This window comes from Arachis hypogaea, chromosome 18, assembly GCF_003086295.3.
Source record: "Arachis hypogaea cultivar Tifrunner chromosome 18, arahy.Tifrunner.gnm2.J5K5, whole genome shotgun sequence".
Taxonomy (NCBI): domain Eukaryota; kingdom Viridiplantae; phylum Streptophyta; class Magnoliopsida; order Fabales; family Fabaceae; genus Arachis; species Arachis hypogaea.
Genome location: NC_092053.1, coordinates 6,447,210 through 6,466,846, shown reverse-complemented (window position 1 = coordinate 6,466,846; position 19,637 = coordinate 6,447,210). Strand labels below are relative to the sequence as shown.

The 19,637-nt window shown below is 31.9% G+C and overlaps 1 protein-coding gene, 1 long non-coding RNA gene and 1 pseudogene across 2 annotated transcripts; 1 reads left to right on the top strand and 2 right to left on the bottom strand.

Annotated features, from left to right (window-relative positions):
* Positions 1–4,254: 4,254 nt before the first annotated feature.
* Positions 4,255–5,272, top strand: LOC140181605 (uncharacterized). The gene is made up of 2 exons (XR_011876575.1): positions 4,255–4,786; positions 5,082–5,272. It is a non-coding gene; the product is annotated as an uncharacterized lncRNA (long non-coding RNA).
* A 1,445-nt stretch (positions 5,273–6,717) lies between these two features.
* LOC112772271 (lysophospholipid acyltransferase 1-like) lies at positions 6,718–9,987 on the bottom strand (annotated as a pseudogene).
* A 4,353-nt stretch (positions 9,988–14,340) lies between these two features.
* Positions 14,341–14,984, bottom strand: LOC112771783 (chaperone protein dnaJ 8, chloroplastic-like). The gene is made up of 2 exons (XM_025816600.2): positions 14,903–14,984; positions 14,341–14,678 (listed from the first exon to the last, which is right to left on the bottom strand). Exons 1-2 carry the CDS (start codon positions 14,978–14,980, stop codon positions 14,484–14,486), a joined length of 273 nt encoding a protein of 90 aa, XP_025672385.1. The 5' UTR covers positions 14,981–14,984; the 3' UTR covers positions 14,341–14,483.
* Positions 14,985–19,637: the final 4,653 nt, after the last annotated feature.

Here is a 19,637-nt window from a genome sequence, read left to right as displayed (position 1 = left end):
TGATGAAAGATAATAAGGTTTGGGGGGTGTTATTGGAAAAAAATATTGTTGACCATAGTTTGACCAAAAAATTTGAAGATAAGGATAAAATTGATGCAAATCGAAAACATTAAGGATAAAATTGAAACCAATTAAAACTTAGGGGTATTTTTAAAACTTTTAATAAACTCCAAGGACAAAAAATATATTTTACCCTTAAAACAATTAAGCATCCCCGGCTGGAACAACCCCTCTTTAGGCGGGAAAACTAGTTTTGTTCTCGATGCCTCGCACATGAATTTAAATTATAATTTTAAATAAATATTATTTAGTATGAATATAAATTAATTTATTTTAAAATAATTGATAATATATTTTTTTATATGTAAATAATAATATTTGATTTGTAATTTATTAATAATTAATTTATTAAATTTTTTTGTAAAATGAATAGTATGTGAAAATAGTAATTTTTTTATTAGTTACAAAATTATTTATATTTTTTATTATGTAATTAATTTAGTTAATAATTTTTATTATTGTTCTTTTATAAAAAAATATCAGTTTATTATTGGTATTATTATGTTTATTATCCTAGATAATAACTTAAGTTATTTATTTCGTATGCAAAAATAATATTAAGAAAAATGCTAGAAGATCATTAGAATTTATTATTTTGTGTCATCATTTTTAGCCATCAACATAATTCTTTTAATTTAGTAATCTAATAATATATTTTATCCCACACTTAGGTTACACTTTTAAATATTGATGTCCAATTGATGGTTAAAAATAATAAATTCTAATGGCCCTCTAGTATTTCTCTAATATAAATAACATCTTATTTCTTAAATTTCTTAATATACCCATACAAAAAGAAAAAAATTATGGAATAGATCATATGTTATAAAAATTAGATAATTTGTACATAAATTAACTATATGATTATTACAAAATACTAAAAAATTATTTATCATGCATAATAGTCCTATATATATATATAATTTCATGTATGTATTAATATGATCTATTTTAATTATGTGAATGTAACTTATTATTATTTTTTATTACATTAATAAATAATAATTAAACCTAAAAAACAAGAAAGAGATAATTACAAAAGTTTTCTAATTTGAATTAAAAAAAATTTTCGTAACTGTATCCAACTTTTATATATACTAAATAATTATAATATTGAATAATATTGTATTTATTTAATCATATTTACTTTAAGATTCGTACTTCGAAGAACTCAAAGTACTAATATCTTATATTTTTACTTTCTTATATTTAGACTATCATAAACATTAATTTTTTCGATGACAATTCATTAAAAACAATGAACATATAAACATAATTAAGCCATCCTAAAAATATGTAACAATTTTTATTGTATATATATGTATATTAAAATAAAAAATAATTATTCATAAATAAATAAAAATTACTATCAAAAGTTGAATATGCAAATAAAAATAATAAATTATAACCTTTAAAAACTATTTCTAAAATTTTACACAAATAGTAAAGTCATATATTTATATGGTGATGTCACTAACCACTAATATGAATTATACAACACAAGTAAATGCAAGAAAGTAGAAATAAAATCTTTAAACTCAATCAATATAAAAATTAGAATGAGAGTCTTGATTTTTTCCTTTCAAATGTTGTATTAAATAGAGGACAGAATGAAATCATATTTTTCATGATTACAAAGGTGCATGTTACCGACGACGGCCGTTATGACAGCGTGTCACGTGGTCGAGTTACCAACAACCTAACGTCAGCAATTAGGATATTTTGTCGTTACAATTAAAATTTTAACGATATTTTTCGGACATTAATTTTATCAACGACTATATCATAGATAATTGTTGGTAAAGTTTCGCACCACTTTAACGCCAATTAGTGCTCATTATTAACGTCTTGGTCATCAATAAATTATCTAATTTATTTTATATAATTAATTTTTTAATTTATTTTAAAAAAAATTTAGTATAACGTTAATGGTCGTTCGAAAATTTGTCAGTTGAAAATTTTTAATTTTGATGCTTGATCCTAGTCATCGATAATGACGTTTAATGAAATTAAACACACTAAACAATGTAAATAATAAATGGTAAAGTATAACCTGAAAAGGAATCACTTAAATCCAAGGAAAACATGTGATGAAATATAATAAATTTATACTAACGGTTTAATAGACACTACTGCAATTGTTCAGTCGTTTTCTATTGAGTTTAAAAAATTATTTTTATATTTTTATTTTTAAAAATTATAAATCTAATATCAATAATTAAAAAATAAATTATGAAAAAATAAAATGTCTTAAGTTATTTAATATGTAAATGTATAAAATAAATAAATTTAAATTTAAATTAAAAAAAGTAAGATTAAAAAAGAATTACATTGTGTAATAAAATTAAGATAAAAATTTTACTATAAAAAAAACGCTGAGTATCGTCGGATTTATCGTCATCCTTGGATTTATGGTACAAACATTGCCGAAAACTGCTTACTGTCGGATTTATTTTGTCCGACACTAATTATCTACGAATTTTTCATGGGTTTTTTCAATGGATTTGGCGAGATTATGTTAATGGTTACCGTCAGATTTATCCAGAGTAATGTTAATTTTATAAACCCTAAATTTTTTTGGCACAATTAAGCCATAATTAGGAGACTATTGTTAACAAAATTGTTAGCAGAAATTTAACATCGCCAGAAATTAAGAAATTATTTTTATTAAAAAATAAATGCTCTGAATGAAATAAAATGTCACAAATGTATAATACAATGAAGTAGGAGCTGTTGTCGCCAGTTTCCCCGAAGGGGCGCCTCTCTTGTGATCGTGAAGACGGCTCGGTTCGTCGTGGAGGGGATTTTGTTCGCTCCCGGGAGGAAGCTACCGAGGCTTCCCTTCTCCGCTCGGCCCCGTGGCCTGGTTCTGTGGAACCCAATATGACGTCCATTTGGGCGAGTCCCCACAAACGGCGCCAATGTACGGTAGGTCGGGTACCGGACGGTTTGGGTTAGTATTCCGATTGATGAGAGGGGGCTCTCGCCTGGTTCTAGGTTACTGGGTTGGAGTAGACGACGTCCCGAGCACTTCGTGACACTCCGACGCTCTAGTCAGTCAAGTGTGTAGGCGAAAGACGTGAGAATGGTATGTGACGTACTTTGGGGGGAGGGGTAGGACCCTCCCTACATATACCGTGTTAGAAGTGGGTCCCACAAAGACAAAACCCACCTTCCTCGAAACTTCCTTATACAGCTGTAGTAGAGAGCTGTCCAAGACGCGTGTCCGGGTCGGTATTTAGACGTCTCGCACCCGACCGTTCGGGTCGGGTGGTTCGTGGGTCGGGTCGGCCCATATTCTATTTGGGCCAGGCCGTAACAAATTCTATCACTAATGTAATTATGCAGAATCATATTCATTCTATACGAATTCAATTCATCTTCACATCTTTGTTTACATATGCATCTTACTCATTCTCTCATACTCACTTTAAAAGTTCAAGTTAGTTGTTGTATTCCATCATTGAGCATCGTGATTCTTGGATACACGACATCCACCTCTCAGCTGATACTTCACTAACAACAAAGTATATAAATAAATCCAAAAATACTATTCGTACACTAAAATCAGCTATTAAAATCAGCTATCAATGTATTTATGTATAAATACATATGTAGCTTTAATTTATTTCAATGTGTATTATTCCAACATGTATTTTATATTAGTAATTGACTTTGATAACTAATTTTAGTATACACGTAACATAGTGGAAATAAATTATTAGAAATAGTACTGGTTACTATACTTATTTGGTTTTAGATTTATTAGTTACTTAACTAATTGTTTTTATATAATTTAACTCAAGCCTAATTCGGTACATTCTGTTCTTTAAAAAGACTATTTTTATTTTATTTGGTTTTTTACACACACACACACATATATATATATATATATATAATTAAATGAAGTGTTCAAGACTCACCATCTTAATCATTGCATCTTTATTATCATGGTTCTAAAAACCGAATTGGACCGGTCGATTCAACCGGATTAACTGAAAACCGGTCACCTAATCGATCTGGATAAAGCCAGAAACTATTTGACAAAAAATCGGTAAAAAACCGATCGAACCGGCAGTTAACCGATAAACCGGTAGAATCGTCCAGTTTTTACCGGGTTTTTGGTTAGAATACTCCATCAAAACGACGCTGTTTTATACTTTATTTAAAAAAAAAAAAAAAAAAAACCTAAATGGCTACCCGTCCCCCAAAGCCCCCGAAGACCCCCAACCCACTCCCACTCTCACCCCTCTCGGCGTCTCCTCTCTCAACAGTCAAATTGAAGAAAGCTTGAGATTGAAAGAAGAGGAAGAACCCTAGCCACCCACAGTCACCCAGCCCGTAGCCACCGCAGTCCCCAGAGCCCCGCATCGTTTGTCATCGCTGAACCCTTCTCTCCCTTCTCTCTCGCGCGCTCTTTTGTCTCTCTGTCGCTGCTTCGCTGCTCCTCGCCGTGACTTGCAGCTAGCCACTTTACCAGTTGAGTTTACCCTAAATCCCTAATCTCCCTAATCTTCCAAAATCTTCGAAGAACACTCCACTGCCACTGCTACTCCCAACCATAAGCTCGAGGCTGGAGCTTCTGCATATGACGGATAACCGACGCCGTGAAGAACACTCCCACTCCCATTGTCACTCACCGTCGCGGGTTTTGGGTATCTGGCTTCTGGGTTTCTGGGTTTAGGTCGTGCTGTTTTCTGGCGGCTTCTGGTAGTTCTTCTCTTCAGTTAAGTTCTGGGTTTCTGACTTCTGTTCGCTGTTTTCATTTTTTGTTATGGGCTTCTGTTCTTCTGTTTTTTAATTTTTTAATTTTGTTTTTAATATGATTAATCAAATGTTGAATAAATTTGTTATATGTTGAATTTGAGAATAAATTTGATGTATGTTGAATTTGAAAATTATGCTCTGCTCTGTTCTTCAATTTTTTTTATCTTTTTAATTTTTTTATCTTTTCAATTTTTTTTATCTTTTGGTGGTACTTATTAATTTTGTTGATTGTTGATTTAATTGTTTAATTGCAGGGATTATGATTTCTTGAGTTTGTTTTTTGAACTTTTGATGCCTAGTGTAATTCGAAATTTTTTGTTTTGAACTTTTTGATGCATGTACTGTTGGCTTCTTGATGTGATTAGAAATTTTCTGTAAATCTGTTCAACAATCAATATTTAATTATTGGTTGTATTTAATTTGTGTAAATTTGTGTTTGTAAATTACTAAATTGTAGTTGTTACTAACTAGAAATTTTTATTTTTGAAGATTGTTAAGAGTAGTTAGTTGGATGGCTACTAATTGGTACTCTTCTAACTGCTGGATAATAATTTCAATACCCGATGACATCAGGTTCTTCTCATAATTCAAAGTAAGGTTCTTCTCATAATTCAAAGTAAGAGTACCAAAAGAGTACTAATTAGAAGCCATCCAACTAACTACTCTTAACAAAGATAGAACAACTAGATAGTGATCAAGTATTACATATATTAATTAATTTTTAATAATTTTATTTAATATTTAATTAAACCGGTTAAACTTCGGTTAAACTCCGATCGGACCATTAAATCAGTGAATCAATTGTCTTACCGGTTCATTAACCGGTCCAATTCTCGCAACCTTGTTTATTATACATGATGTCGGTTGGATATAATCACGTATATTTTTATCCTAGAATGATAAATAAGTTATTTAAGTTTTTTATGTATTTAATGCATTGAAAATTCATAAAAACAATTATATTTTAATAACTTTTAGTAAAAATCTTTTATAATATTTTTAAAATATATTCTTAGGACACATTAAAAAATTTATAAGTTAATAGTGATTTTTATATTTATTTATAACTAATTTAAGTTTCAATCTCTTTACACTTTTTGTGTAATTTTATTTTTTTACGTGATTTACAACATTAAATACTATAAACTAATTTTTTTAATTTTTAACATGTCAAATATTATTTTAATTAATAACGTCACATAATTTTTAACGGATTAAATTTGTCATATAAACTCTAAAGTCTAAACTCTTCTATCAAGTAACTCACTGTTTTCTATTAGAAACATAATCCGTTGATGTTTGATGGTTTTTGTCAAATTAAACTTAATTAATTTTTTATTTTTAGAGATTCTTTTGTCTTTGGTATCTTTCAGCGTTGTTTTTGTTCGCCTCAGTGGTGTACTCAATTTAAAAATTAACGGAATAGAAATTAAGTGTATAATTATGATTGTTTAATGAACAACAATGAGAATAGGTGTACTCTTTTTACTTGTGTAATGATGCATTGCATTTTACATTAAATACAATTTTCAAGTGAGGTTTACATATGCATATAGATGTAGACATAATTATGGTATGTTACAATGGATCGGAGTTCCTCGCACTACAAAAAGTTATACGAGAGTTCAAGTTTTTATCTGCAGCTGAGATTTGAAAAATAGAACACCTTGAAGTAATTCTAACTTCTAAGGAGTCAGGAGTTAACAAAGCATAGAGATTATAGAAATTCAAGATGTTTGAATCATTATTTTCTTCAATAACAGCTTTTAAAAATACAATTAAATACCAAATTGTGAAGAATAAAAAGCAGATGTTACAAAACATTGAATGCCAACCAGGGTAGGAACCCATGGAAGATTGAAATGCATTCTCTCAGACTCTCACACTATTCTAATCCCATATCAAAAACTTCATGAAGATTGAATTGCAATGTCTACCCCATTGCTCTTTTTGAGCTTTGGATCTTGCAGGCTTCCTGGGTTTGATTACTTTACCAAGAAGAATCATTAAAATGGGAAGAATAGTTCCAATATAATACACACGTCCGAATGCGGCAAGAGTTTCGTGCAGGTTTAGCACCTATTCAAAATTCAGAGAAACAATTGAACACTATTAAAACACCAAATTTGAATGAGTTAAAACTGTGAAGTATAAGCGACTAAACTGAAGGGTTGGAGAGGGAGGGAGAAACTAACCAAGAAACCAACGCTAGAGTAATTTATAACGACAAGTGTATAAGCAAAATTCAAAAACACGAATGCGTTTGCCATTGATGGGGCCGTCACTTGCTGCCATCTGTAAATGGCTGTTTCAAAAGAAACACAGCATGACATGTTAAAAAACAAGAGAAAAGCATACTAGCTTATTCTAATGTATTACCTCTTGAACCAGCAATCATTAACGCCGACTGAACAAAGAAGATGATGTATCCAGGGTACACCCCCTGCAATAATAAAGCCAGAATGTTATAAAGCGCAGATTCAACAATACAACTTACCAGCACAATAAAGCAGTTCTGTCAAGAAATTAAAAAAATTCCTTCAAATTTTAAGGGTAACACTTTTTTGTAATACAAGGACTTAACTTGCAATGCAAGTAACTGGGGAAAAAAAATCAATCAAGATGCAGTGTAAGTTTTACTCACATGCCAAATAACACTGATGGTCTGTGTAGCAAGTAACTAAAAGAATCCGGGTTTCTTACCACTCTGAACAAGCCGCTCATAAACATCTAGTGCGAAACACAAACGATAGCATAATAAGATTTTCACAATTTCAGATTCTGAATCTAGCTTGACTTACAGGCTAAGAGAAGAAAAAAAAATTAATGATGTTCAGAATTTGCAAGTTGTAACTATGCGATCTAAGACTAAGACCTACCTAAATCAAGTTTCATGCCAAACTTTTGAAAGATTGGCTTTGTTCTACTTGAAGAAAAAGAATGCAAAACTCAATAATAAGAAACTCACAACGACGAAGCCATGTGCTGACTTGAATATTCCACACAGTTGGAATTACAACAGAACTCTTTGCAAACTCAACACCTAAAATATTCACATTCTTCGCTGGATCCCATCTTGGCTTTGGTGGAGACGAATTCGCCCAACCACTGAAACCAAGACCAGAGATGATAATAGAAGCTTCTGAAACCGACCAAATAAAATAATACTTCCAACGTGCCGTGAAGCCGGACATATATTGGTAACCAAACTTTTTCCAGAATGCCCATTCTTGGTATATAGGCTCTGTAAACCTGGACATATATTGGTAACCAAACTTTTTCCAGAATGCCCATTCTTGGTATATAGGCTCTGTAAACCTGGACAGAGGAAAATAAGGGACTAGGTACAAATACAAGGCCATGCAGAAACCAGCTTGGATAAGGGCCCGAATGGTTGCTCCATATGGTGATGGTGATGGCCTTTTCGCTTCTTTGTTCCAAATCTGCACAATAATGGAAAAAAGATTAGGACTAAAATCATCACTATTTGTTACTAATTTCTATTACTAGTAATCAAGGCCATCGGTTTTGTTTCTTGTACTATTCTTCCTTCCACTACTATCCTCATAAGTAATTTGTTTAATTAACTCTATAGAGTTCAAATTCAAATTTTAACTTAAGAAAGTTAACTAATTTCCACAATTTCATTTCTTTTCCCCAAGTTTAGGTAGTTAATTGATACTTATGTATATGTAAGTGTAAATAATTTAAAGATAATGTCCTAAACTGTAACTAAATTTGTTAGTTCTGGTTAATCAATAACTTGAATTCAAACATAATTACCCCCTTTCCTTCAGTCCAATCAAGATTGTCCTTCATTTCAAAGACAGCACCAGCAAAGTGACTCCTACAGCAGAGGCAGTAACCAATGTACTCAACCAGAGAAGGTAACTTCGTCAACCTGTATTTCTGTTGGGCTTCGCGTAAACCTTCTTCCTCTTTCAACAATCCATCATTGTAATTAAACTAACAAGAGATGATCTTCAGGGTCAACACCATTAAGGCCCCTACTTAGTAGTAACACACAATAGTCAATAAACTAATCAACCAACCAACATAAATACCATAACCATATGTATATATAGGTAAGCAAAACAACGGAGTTACCACCTTCAATATCAGAAACATGGTACACCTGCAAAGCTACCATATAGTACATCAGCTACTGTATTGGTCATTGTTGAGAACTAATTGGTAGTTGTTACTTAAGTAGTATAATATAAATTAATCCTAAGAAAATTTATTTTATTTAATTAAACTATTTGATTTCCTTGTAAATGAAACAAGCAAATAAGTTTGCAGTAAGCATTATAAAAAAAATAGAAAGTTGGTTATGATTACTCAAATGCAAGGCAAATACAAGAAAAAAATGTTAATCATCTAACATTTTTCTATTTGTAATAATGTAGTCTATCATACTTTACTGGATATATTTGTAAAATATTTTTACTGTACAAACAAATTAAATACATTCAGTTATACATGGCCTTCAATCACAGTAAGAAAATCGTAAACTAACAAAATTAAAAAAAGAAAAGAAAAGAAGAGATGAACGATGAACGAGTCCTCACCAGTGTCATCGATGCCACCATCCTTCCATACATCTCCACTCATGTAATACACATGGCTACACAAACAAACAAACAAACAAACAAACAGTCAAATCTTTTTTTTTCCTTTTTGCCTCTCACTTTAAAAGCCAAAAATTGGAATGAAATGCATGAACGCAACCTTTGTCGTACACTCCTTCTGTTCTGAAATATATGTCACGTGGAAATTTTGGTACGTTAATAACTATGGAAGTGCGTATAATAATAGAATGGATGCAGAAACATTTTTGGATACATAGGTAGCGTACCAGCCAATGAGATAACCGAATCCGAGGAAGAAGGTGAGGATGCCACATCGGGGGCGAAGGAGGAGCATGGAGGAGTAACCAATCATGATCAGGACCAAGAAGTGCATGTTGGAAGACAAACCGAAGGAAATGTAAGAGAGAGAGACGCCGATGCCGGCGGAGTATAGATGCTTAGGGAGGCGGCCGGGGACGATGCGCCACAGGAAGCTGAGAGGAACGGTGGCCGCGAAGCAGAGGAGAAAACGGAGCACGGGGACTGTGACACCGATGGAAGCGGCCATGGGTTCAAGCTCCACCTCCATGGCCATGGCTTCTGATCTCTAGCAATAATTACAATAGGTTGGGTTGGGTTGGTGATGTGCAATGAAATGAGAAGATGATGACGATAACGATAATGAAGAAGGAGGAGGTCGACCTTAGATTTTGAAACACGATTTTTGAATGTGTGGGTTGGTTCTGTGAAAGAGTTTTGCTAACAAGTAGTGAATACATGTGGGAAGTGTTTTATGGAAAAAAAATTAATCTTTTACTCTTATGAAAGTTTAATTTTGGGTGTTTGCTTTGCTACCATTACTATTAATTTATGGAGAACACTTTAATAAAGACATTAAAAATGTCTTTTTTTAAAAACGTTTACACATGTCATGTTATTATTGAATATTCTTATTAAAATCAGTTAATAATTTATTTTTTATTATAAACTAGAACAAAATCGGTTTATTATAGCAACAATAATAAACCCAATTGTCTGCATTATAATTATTAGACCTGATTTAATCTGATCGAATTATATCATCTAAATTGAATATCTTTAAATTTTTTAATAAAAAGACAATTATATCCCTGACTTTTTATTTTTCGAATATTTAAATCCCTAAAAATTTAAAAATACAATTAAATCTCTAAAAAATTTGAATTTATTGTTATTGTTATAAAAAAATCAGTTTTATTCTAATTTGTTAAAAAATTCAAAAATAACCGATTCATTAATACGTCCAATAATAATGCGACACATAAATATCTTTACAAAAAGACATTTTACGCATCTTTATGGGAGCATCCCCTTTAATTTATACGTCCAGAAATTTTATAAGAGGGGCAAATTAAATATAAAATAAATTAAAATATAACATAATAAAAAATCAACAAAATATAAATTATAGTATATAGGTCAAAATTAATAATTATATTATACAAGAATTAACATTCAACTATACATACTTTAAGATTTTGGTATTTTTAAATTTGGTCTGTGATATTTTATATAACTAAAATTATCAATTTATCATCTGAAAGTAAATTTTGAAACATTCTCTTTTTTAACCTATACAATCATGTAATATGTTAAAAATTCGTCTTTCATCTTGTTTTAAAATATTATTTTAATAATTTTTATTGTTTAAAAAATTTATTCAATTATTCCTGTTGTCATAGAAAAAGTCAAAATAATTTTTTTTATAATTATTACTTTTTACATTAATCCAAACTTATATTTTTCAATAACTTTTTAATTATTTATATATTTATACACTTTTATTATTTTTTTATAATACACAATATAATTTATACATATTAAGTTACTAACTTGTAAATTTTTTTTAGTATGTAACATATAAAAATATATTTAATCTATAATATATATATATATATTAATTATATAATAATAATAAATTAATAGTGCTAACTTTTAAAAAAAAAAAAAATTGGGGGACCATGGCCACCTTAGGCCCCCTTGATCCGTCACTGCGTTTCGGTACATGATATAAAAAGTGAATAAATAAAAATGTCATGTAGATTATATTTATCCATATTAGCATTTATTTCTTGTTTATTTTTTAAAAATATTATATTACAATATATAAAAAAATATCTTCATTAATAGTTATAAAAAGATAAATATATCCTTTTAATTATTTTTGTTAAATGGCTAAATAATCCTTTTATTATCCTTTATTGATATTGATTATTGATAAAAATCTTTGAAAATGAGTGATTGATTGGAAAGTGGTATAATTAAGTGTTGAATGATTAGGATATGGTGAATGAGTATTAAGCCTGAGCAGTAATGGTTTAAGATGGTTTGAAATCTGAATTTAAAAGAGGAATTGGTAGAAATGCATAATTATGAAATTTTGGTAAAAATCAATTCTTAACTAATTTTGATGGGCCATAACTTGGTCTTTAGATCTTTAAATTTTGTGAAACTTATCTTAAATGAAAATTAGATTTGTTTAGTTTATGACGTTCGAAGAACAGACGGAAAATTATTTTTAACAAAAAAGTTATGCACGTTTGAAGTTTATGGTTAAAAAATAAATTCTGCAGAAGTTGCAGAAAATTGAGGTCCTGCATACGCACGACCCATGCGTACGCATGAGGGGTGTTACAGAATTGAAAGAGTTTCGTGTGCATACCATGCGTACGCACAAAAGCCAAGTTATACGTAGCATGACCCATGTGTACACATAACTTGCATTACAGAATTGAATATTTTTCGTGCGCGTTCTACGCGTACGCGCAAAAGGGGAACTTGTGCGTACGCACGACTGTCATGTTTCTTAAGAAAATGATATTTTAGCTGTTTTTGCCTATCCAGTTCACTTTTTCACCTTTTTAACTCCTGTTTAAGGTTCGCTAACTAGTATTTAGGCTTGCAAATGAGTTTGAGCACAATTAAGGGATGGAATTGATAAGTTTGAATAAGATTGTGGGTTGGAATGTCAAGGATACTGATAAGATTGGTGGTGGTCTGATCATATTTGTGCTAGCAAAGGCCAGGGTTATTCCTGCTTGCATACTTGTGCTGGCAAGGGCCCGGGTTATTCTCGCTTGCGTACTACACTGATGATTACTCTTGGCAAGGACGTGGCAAGAAGGACGGTGGTGAATCCCGCTTGCGCATTGAGCTGAATTATACCAAAACAAGTATGGTGATTAATCCTACTTATTTTGTGGTTCTCTGTAGTTGTAAAGGTGGGGGGACATGTATCCTGGATAGCGCTACCTCCAGCAAGAGGTGTAAGGGCACTACCCTCTTAGACCGGCTTTTGATAAAGTCGAGATTATTATATTCCTCACAGAGATGCACGACAGAGAGACAATATCCGGGTTAGCTACTGGATGTGTCGGGTTCTGACACTTTAACCGACATGTGAGATTATTATATCTAACCTAATTTGATTTGAAAATAAAATAAAATAATAAATTATAAACCTAATTGATTTTGTTTGTAAATAAAATTAACTAAAACAAAATAAAATTCAACAAATTAAAAGCCAAATCCAACTAAAGATGTATCCTTTAAGTGAAGTTGATCCGCGTTACTGGCATTAAATGCCAGATTCGGCGTTTAGCGCCCCAGATGGCAGTAACTTCCATTTCAATTCTGTCTTTCTGGCACTAAACACTGGGTTTAGCATTTAGCGCCCCTGGTGGCAGTGAGTTCCTCTTCGTATATAATTTTCTGGCGCTAAACGTTAGGCTTGGCGTTTAGCGTCCCACAAGACATAGGCTTGGCACGAATCTCGAGGCACATGGCGCTAAACGCCCAGGTTCGCGTTTAGTGCCAGCTTGGCAGAATGGTTGCACATGTCCCAAAACCCTTGGGCGCTAAACGCCAGATACGGCGTTTAGCGCTAGCTTAGCAGCTTCTAAATTCTTCTCTTTTCTTGTAAACGAATTCTGCTAAACCGATTTAAACTTCATCTGAAATAATCAAAACAATAGAACGACTCAAAATAGTACCTAAACAGGTTTCAAACACTTGAATCTCAATAAAACTCACTAATTTCATATCTAAAATAACAAAAAAATAAGAAAAAGATGCTCACCCATCATCCCCTGCTTAGGCCAAGAAGCTTTCAATTCGAAACAAAACATATGCATCATTTTAATAATTAAAATAGAAAATTAATGAAAACTAAGAATCAACTAAAAATCAAAGGAAACAATGGTTGGGTTACTTCCCAACAAGTGCTCTTTTAATGTTGATGGTAATCAGTGGCTAAGAAAAAGGGGGTTGAATCTTAGCTCATTTTTGCTGTGTGTAACTTTCTGCCTTTTAAACTAGCTTTAGGAGATATTTTTGCTTTTTATCTCATAACAAGTTAAGATATGTATCATTTTGTGGCCTTGGAAAGCATTCTATCATTCTTTGTTCTTGATATTCCCAGTCACAATCAAGATAGTAACATGAATCATTTTGTGGTGATGAAAAATATCTCATGCAATTTGATAGACCAAAGAGTGATGTAAATTCCATTCTTTCTTCAAAATGCTCTGTATCAAACACAATCACCAAGATTAAAAAAATTAGAATCCTCCTTTGTCACAATTGAGGGAACTCCTTAGCGAGGAAATATAGAAAGCACCTACGACAAGCTATCCAATGAGGAGAAAAATATATGACGTCTGCTTCTTGTTTGCTCTACAAATGAATGAGGAACATCATAATATTATGAGTCCTTTATAGGTTAATTTTTTATTATTTTTTGATGTTTTTGAATTTATTTACAAAAAGATAATAATATAGATCACACACAGTATGATCAAACTGCAATTGGGTGTTGAAGCTTTTTAAGATTTTATTCTTTTTCAAGTTTGATTGGTTTTGTTAACATAGGCTTAAATTATGCAGAGGTCAAGACTACCTTTAACCTACTTGAGCTCTACACTCTCTATCTACACAAACCGCAACCACTTTTGAAGGCGGAAGAAGGGCCTTAGCATTTAACTAAATACATAATTGAAATTAAACTTTCAAAAAAAAAAAAAAAGAGAGAGAAATTACAAAGCAATTTCAAATGTAAGGATTAATGTGAGATGAATAATCACGAATTCCTGCTCCTTCCCATCCCATCCACTCTTCCCACAGGTCCCAATCTGGATCATTCATTCCCCTCATTGCTTCGTCGATGCCTGCATCATCATCGCATGCTTCGTACATTTCCATTTCCATTTCATTGGATTCTCCTCTCAAATTGGACATTACAACCTGCATTCCACATAAGTCACATGGAAACCCCAATTAGATCCGAAATTCTGCTACAACCTATGTGGCCCACGAAAGTTATGGCAATTAGCAATTCCAATCTCAGCATTTTTATTCAAATCAATCATACCAAAGAGGTCATATTTTGACTTAGCATCACCGTCATAAGCATTATCAATATTAAATTCATGCATTACAAAAGCAATAAGCTCAGCAAGAAAACTCACATCATAAGCCTGGTTGATTTGGTGAAACTGCACCCCGCATTTGCTCCCTCTGCATACATCTGGATGGTACTGAAACATAACAAAAGACCAAATATATTAATTAATTAAGAATTATCAAATGTTTCAATCGATTGTGTTACATTTATAATTGTCAAAATCGAACCTATAATTGAACTGGTCAGGTTACTGATTCATTAGTTTAATCGATGAGTTACTGGTTGAACCGATCGTAGTAAATAAAAAATATAAAATAGTTAAAAATCTAAAATTAAAATTTAAAATAAATATATCTTCACTAATATCGGGTTATATTAAATAAGTATATAAAATTCTAGTATTTTTCTATAATAAAATTTTTTTAGTTTTATTTTTATATTAAAGTAAATGTTTTTTTATTTTAATAATTAACTAATTAATTTATATTTATTATATTGTTATATACTATATGTATTTATTGAGAAATAATATTAACAAATATCATATAATCATAAAAAATAATTATATTTTAATTAATAAAAATATTTGATATTTTTTATTTATACATATTTAATTACATCTATATTAATAATTATGAATAATAAAAAATATAATTAATTTAAATATAAGTGAGTATAAAATTAATATAATGTCTAAAAAAATTATTGTACGTTTTTACTTTTTACTATATAATTAATAATTAGCATTTGAAATAATAAGGAACAATATAATTTAGTGGTAAGGAGAGCATGTAGGCATAAAGAAGACCCAGATTCAAATCACAACTTCATCAATTTTAGAATTTTCTCTCGAACGGTTGTACCGGTTTTTATCGGTTTTATCGGTTTTGACCGATTCTTATCCTTAAGTGGTTCGAAGATTGGACCGGACTGGTTGAAAGTTTAATTCGCTAATTTTTCAGTTGAGCCGGCCGGTTCGGTCCGGTTCTATGGTTACACTTCCAATCGATTGAATTTTGAAAAAACACATATTGTCATATAACGGATCAAAGGATAAAAAACTCATTGATTCGCATTGTCAAAATATTTTTGGAGGTCACAATTAATGGAATATATATTTTGTTGTTATTTTTATTTCTAAGTGTTAATAAACATGATAGATGAATAATAAAATAATAATTTATAAAATAGAGGATAGATTTTATAATTAAATAATATATATAAAGGATTAATTTGTAATTAAAATTAAATAAGGACTATTTAATAATTATTAAAAAACTTAAAAAATATATTTTATTACTAAGACCATTTAATAGTCCAAAAGTTATGGGATCGTCGAATTCTTTACTAACCTTCATAACTAGTTTTTTGGGTTAGTTTATTAGTTAGTCACTTGATAAATAATTTTGGTTGCTTGTTATGTGGCATTATCACATTAGAACCTTTTTTCAATGTTCATTTGGGCACAAATTACCAAAAAAAAATAAAATAAAATCTTGTCCCACTAGATGGGGTCAGAGAGACAGTTTATATGTAGATCTCGTTTGACCACCTCATAAATGGTTTTTCTAGGTCTTCTTCTGTCTTTCACCCCTTGTCTATCTTCCATTTTATCCACCCTCCTGACTAGGTGCTCTGTCGGTCTTCTTCTCACATGTCTAAACCACCTGAGACGCGATTCTACCATCTTTTCTATAATAGGTCTACTCCAACTCTCTCTCTCTTATATCTGCATTCCTTATTCTATCCAATCGCGTATGACCACTCATCCATCTCAACATCTTCATCTCTGCCACACTTAACTTATGTTCGTGCTCTCCTTTGGCCGCCCAACACTCTGTACTATAAAGCATAGCCGGTCTGATAGCAGTGCGATAGAATTTATCTTTAAGTTTTAAATGCACTTTTTTGTCACATGTAAAACCAGACACACTCTATTATTTTGACCAACCCGCTTAGATCCTATAATTTACATCTTATTCAATCTCTCCATTATCCTGTATGATGCACCCAAGATACTTAAAACTTTTAACTTTTCGTAGGATGTTTTCTCCAATCTTCAGCTTTACATTAGGGTTTTTCCTTTGCCAGCCGAACTTACATTCCATATATTCCGTATTTCTATGGCTTATGCACAGGCTATACACTTCTAGAGCTTTTCTCTATAAATCTAACTTCTTATTTAGGTCTTCTCTTGACTCTTCCATAAGGACGATATCATCGGCAAAAAGCATGCACCATATCACAGACTCTTGGATATGTTCTGTGAGTACTTCCAAGACTAATATAAAAAGGTATAAACTTAAGGATGATCCCTGGTGTAATCTTATACTAATAGGAAATTTCTCCATCACACCACCTTGAGTCTTCACACTAGTTGTAACTCCATCATACATGTCTTCAATTGCACAAATATATGCAATCTTTACTCTCTTCCTTTCAAAACCTTCCATAAGACCTCCCTTGGCACCCTATCATACGCTTTTTTCTAAATCAATAAACACCATACGTAGATCCCTTTTATTACTACGATACCTCTCCATCATTCTTCTTAATAGGTATATAGCTTCAATAGTAGATCTGTCTAGCATAAAATCAAATTATTTCTCTGTTACTTGTGTCTCTTACTCAGCATCCATTCTATCACCATTTTCCAAACTTCATGGTATGGTTCATGAGCTTGATCCTTCTATAGTTTTCGAAATTTTGTATATTTTCCTTATTCTTGTAGATAGGTACAAATGTGCTCTTTTTCCACTCATCTGACATTTTCTTTGACCTTAAAATCTCATTAAAAAACTTGATTGACCAACTGATGCCTTTCTCTCCAAGGCCCTTCCAAACTTCGATTGAAATATTATCGGGTCTTACTGCCCTGCCATTTTTCATCTGCTTTATAGCCTTTTTTTTTACTTCGAAGTCTCGAATCCTTGGATAGTAGTCGAAGTTTTGATCTTCTTTCCTCATGCATAACCGACCAAGACTCGAAAGAGTCTTCTGTCCTTCATTAAATAATTCGTAGAAGTAGGTCTTCCACCTTTCATTGATCTTCTCATCTTGAGCCAAAACCTCTCCATCTTTATCCTTTATGCAGTTAACCTAATCCAAGTATCTTGTTCTTCTTTCACGGCTTTTTGCAATTCTATATATACATTTTTCTCCTTTTTTCGTGCCTAAAGACTGGTAGAGACCATCATATGCTCTTATTCTTGCTTCGCTTACAACCACTTTTGTCTCCTTCTTAGCCGCCTTATATTTTTTCTAATTAACTGCATTGTGGCACAAAAATCACTCTTTAAAGCACTTTCTTTTAGCCTTTATCTTTTTTTGTACACTCGTATTCCACCACCAGGACTTCTTGTCTCTTAGTCCTATCCCTCTAGATTCACCAAAACTTTTTTTGCTGTTCTTCTAATAACTTCTGCCATCTCCCTTTACATCTCCTTCGTGCTTTCATTCCCTTTCCACTTTGCCTATTCTCCTACCCCTCTTAGGAAGCTTCTTTGTTCCTCACCTTTTATTCGCCACCACCCCATCATTGGGTTTTTTGTATGATGTATTTTCTTCAACTTTTGCTGAACACAAAAATCCATGACGAGCATCCTATGTTGTGTTGTTAAACTCTCTCCAAGAATAATTTTACAATTAATGCAAAATTTTCGGTCGACTCTCCTCAACAAGAAGAAGTCCATTTGAGAGCTTGTCATGCCACTTCTATAGGTTATAAGATGTCCGTCTCTCTTTTTAAAACATATATTTGCGATGAGAAGGTCAAAGGTTGAGGAAAAGTCTTAAATAATTTTACCCTCAATATTGACTATCCCGAAACCATGGATTCCGTGAATACTTCCATTTCTAGTCACTTCTCTTCCAACATGGCCATTTAAATCTCCTCCTAAGAAAATCTTATTTTCCGAAGGTATGTCTTGGACTAAACTCTCTAGATCCTCCCAAAACCTTATCTTGTGTTGCTCGTCCAAACCACTTGCGCTGCATAGGTGCTAATCACATGAAAAGTATCTCTTTCCACCATAAGTTTGATAGAGATGATTCGATCACCCACCCTCTTGACATCCACTACGTCCTTCTTCCACTGCTTATCCACGAAAATACCTACCCCATTCCTATTATTCACCTTTCCTGTATACCAAAATTTGAATCCGAAGGTATCCAACTGCTAGCCTTCGCGCCGACCCATTTTGTTTTTTTGTAGGCACATGATGTTAATTTTTCTCCTTCTCATGGTATCTACCACCTCCATGAATTTTTCCGTTAGGACATATCCCAAATCTCAACATTCTGTCGCTCTGACCTTTACCTTTACCTTTTTCTTTTTAAACTAGCTTATTTACCCTCGTCCGTTCACGAAAACGCGGGAATCCGTGCTCATTTAACACTACACCTGGGCACTGATACAACAGCTCTTGCTCATTTGACACTGTACGCGAGCCATACAGCGCGTTGCTTCCAGGCAACAACCTAGCTTTAGTGCAATAACATCTTTAATCCATGTCATAAAAATTTGACTAATAAGTTTTTATGTTGATCGTCAAAAGTCTGACAACCCTCCTCCTTTATTCGGGTTTGGAACTAATTATGTAGTGTAGATGTAGCATAATCAGAGTTTCATTTGGGCACAAATTAATTTGTTAAAATAGATTTATCTTGTAATTTTTTTTAGCATATTTGAGGAAAAAGATTAATAATCAAAGTAAAATCACCATTTTTATTGTTTGAAAAGTTGCAATTTTCATTTAACACATTCTTTTTATAATTCCAAAAAAGAAAAAAAAGTCTTT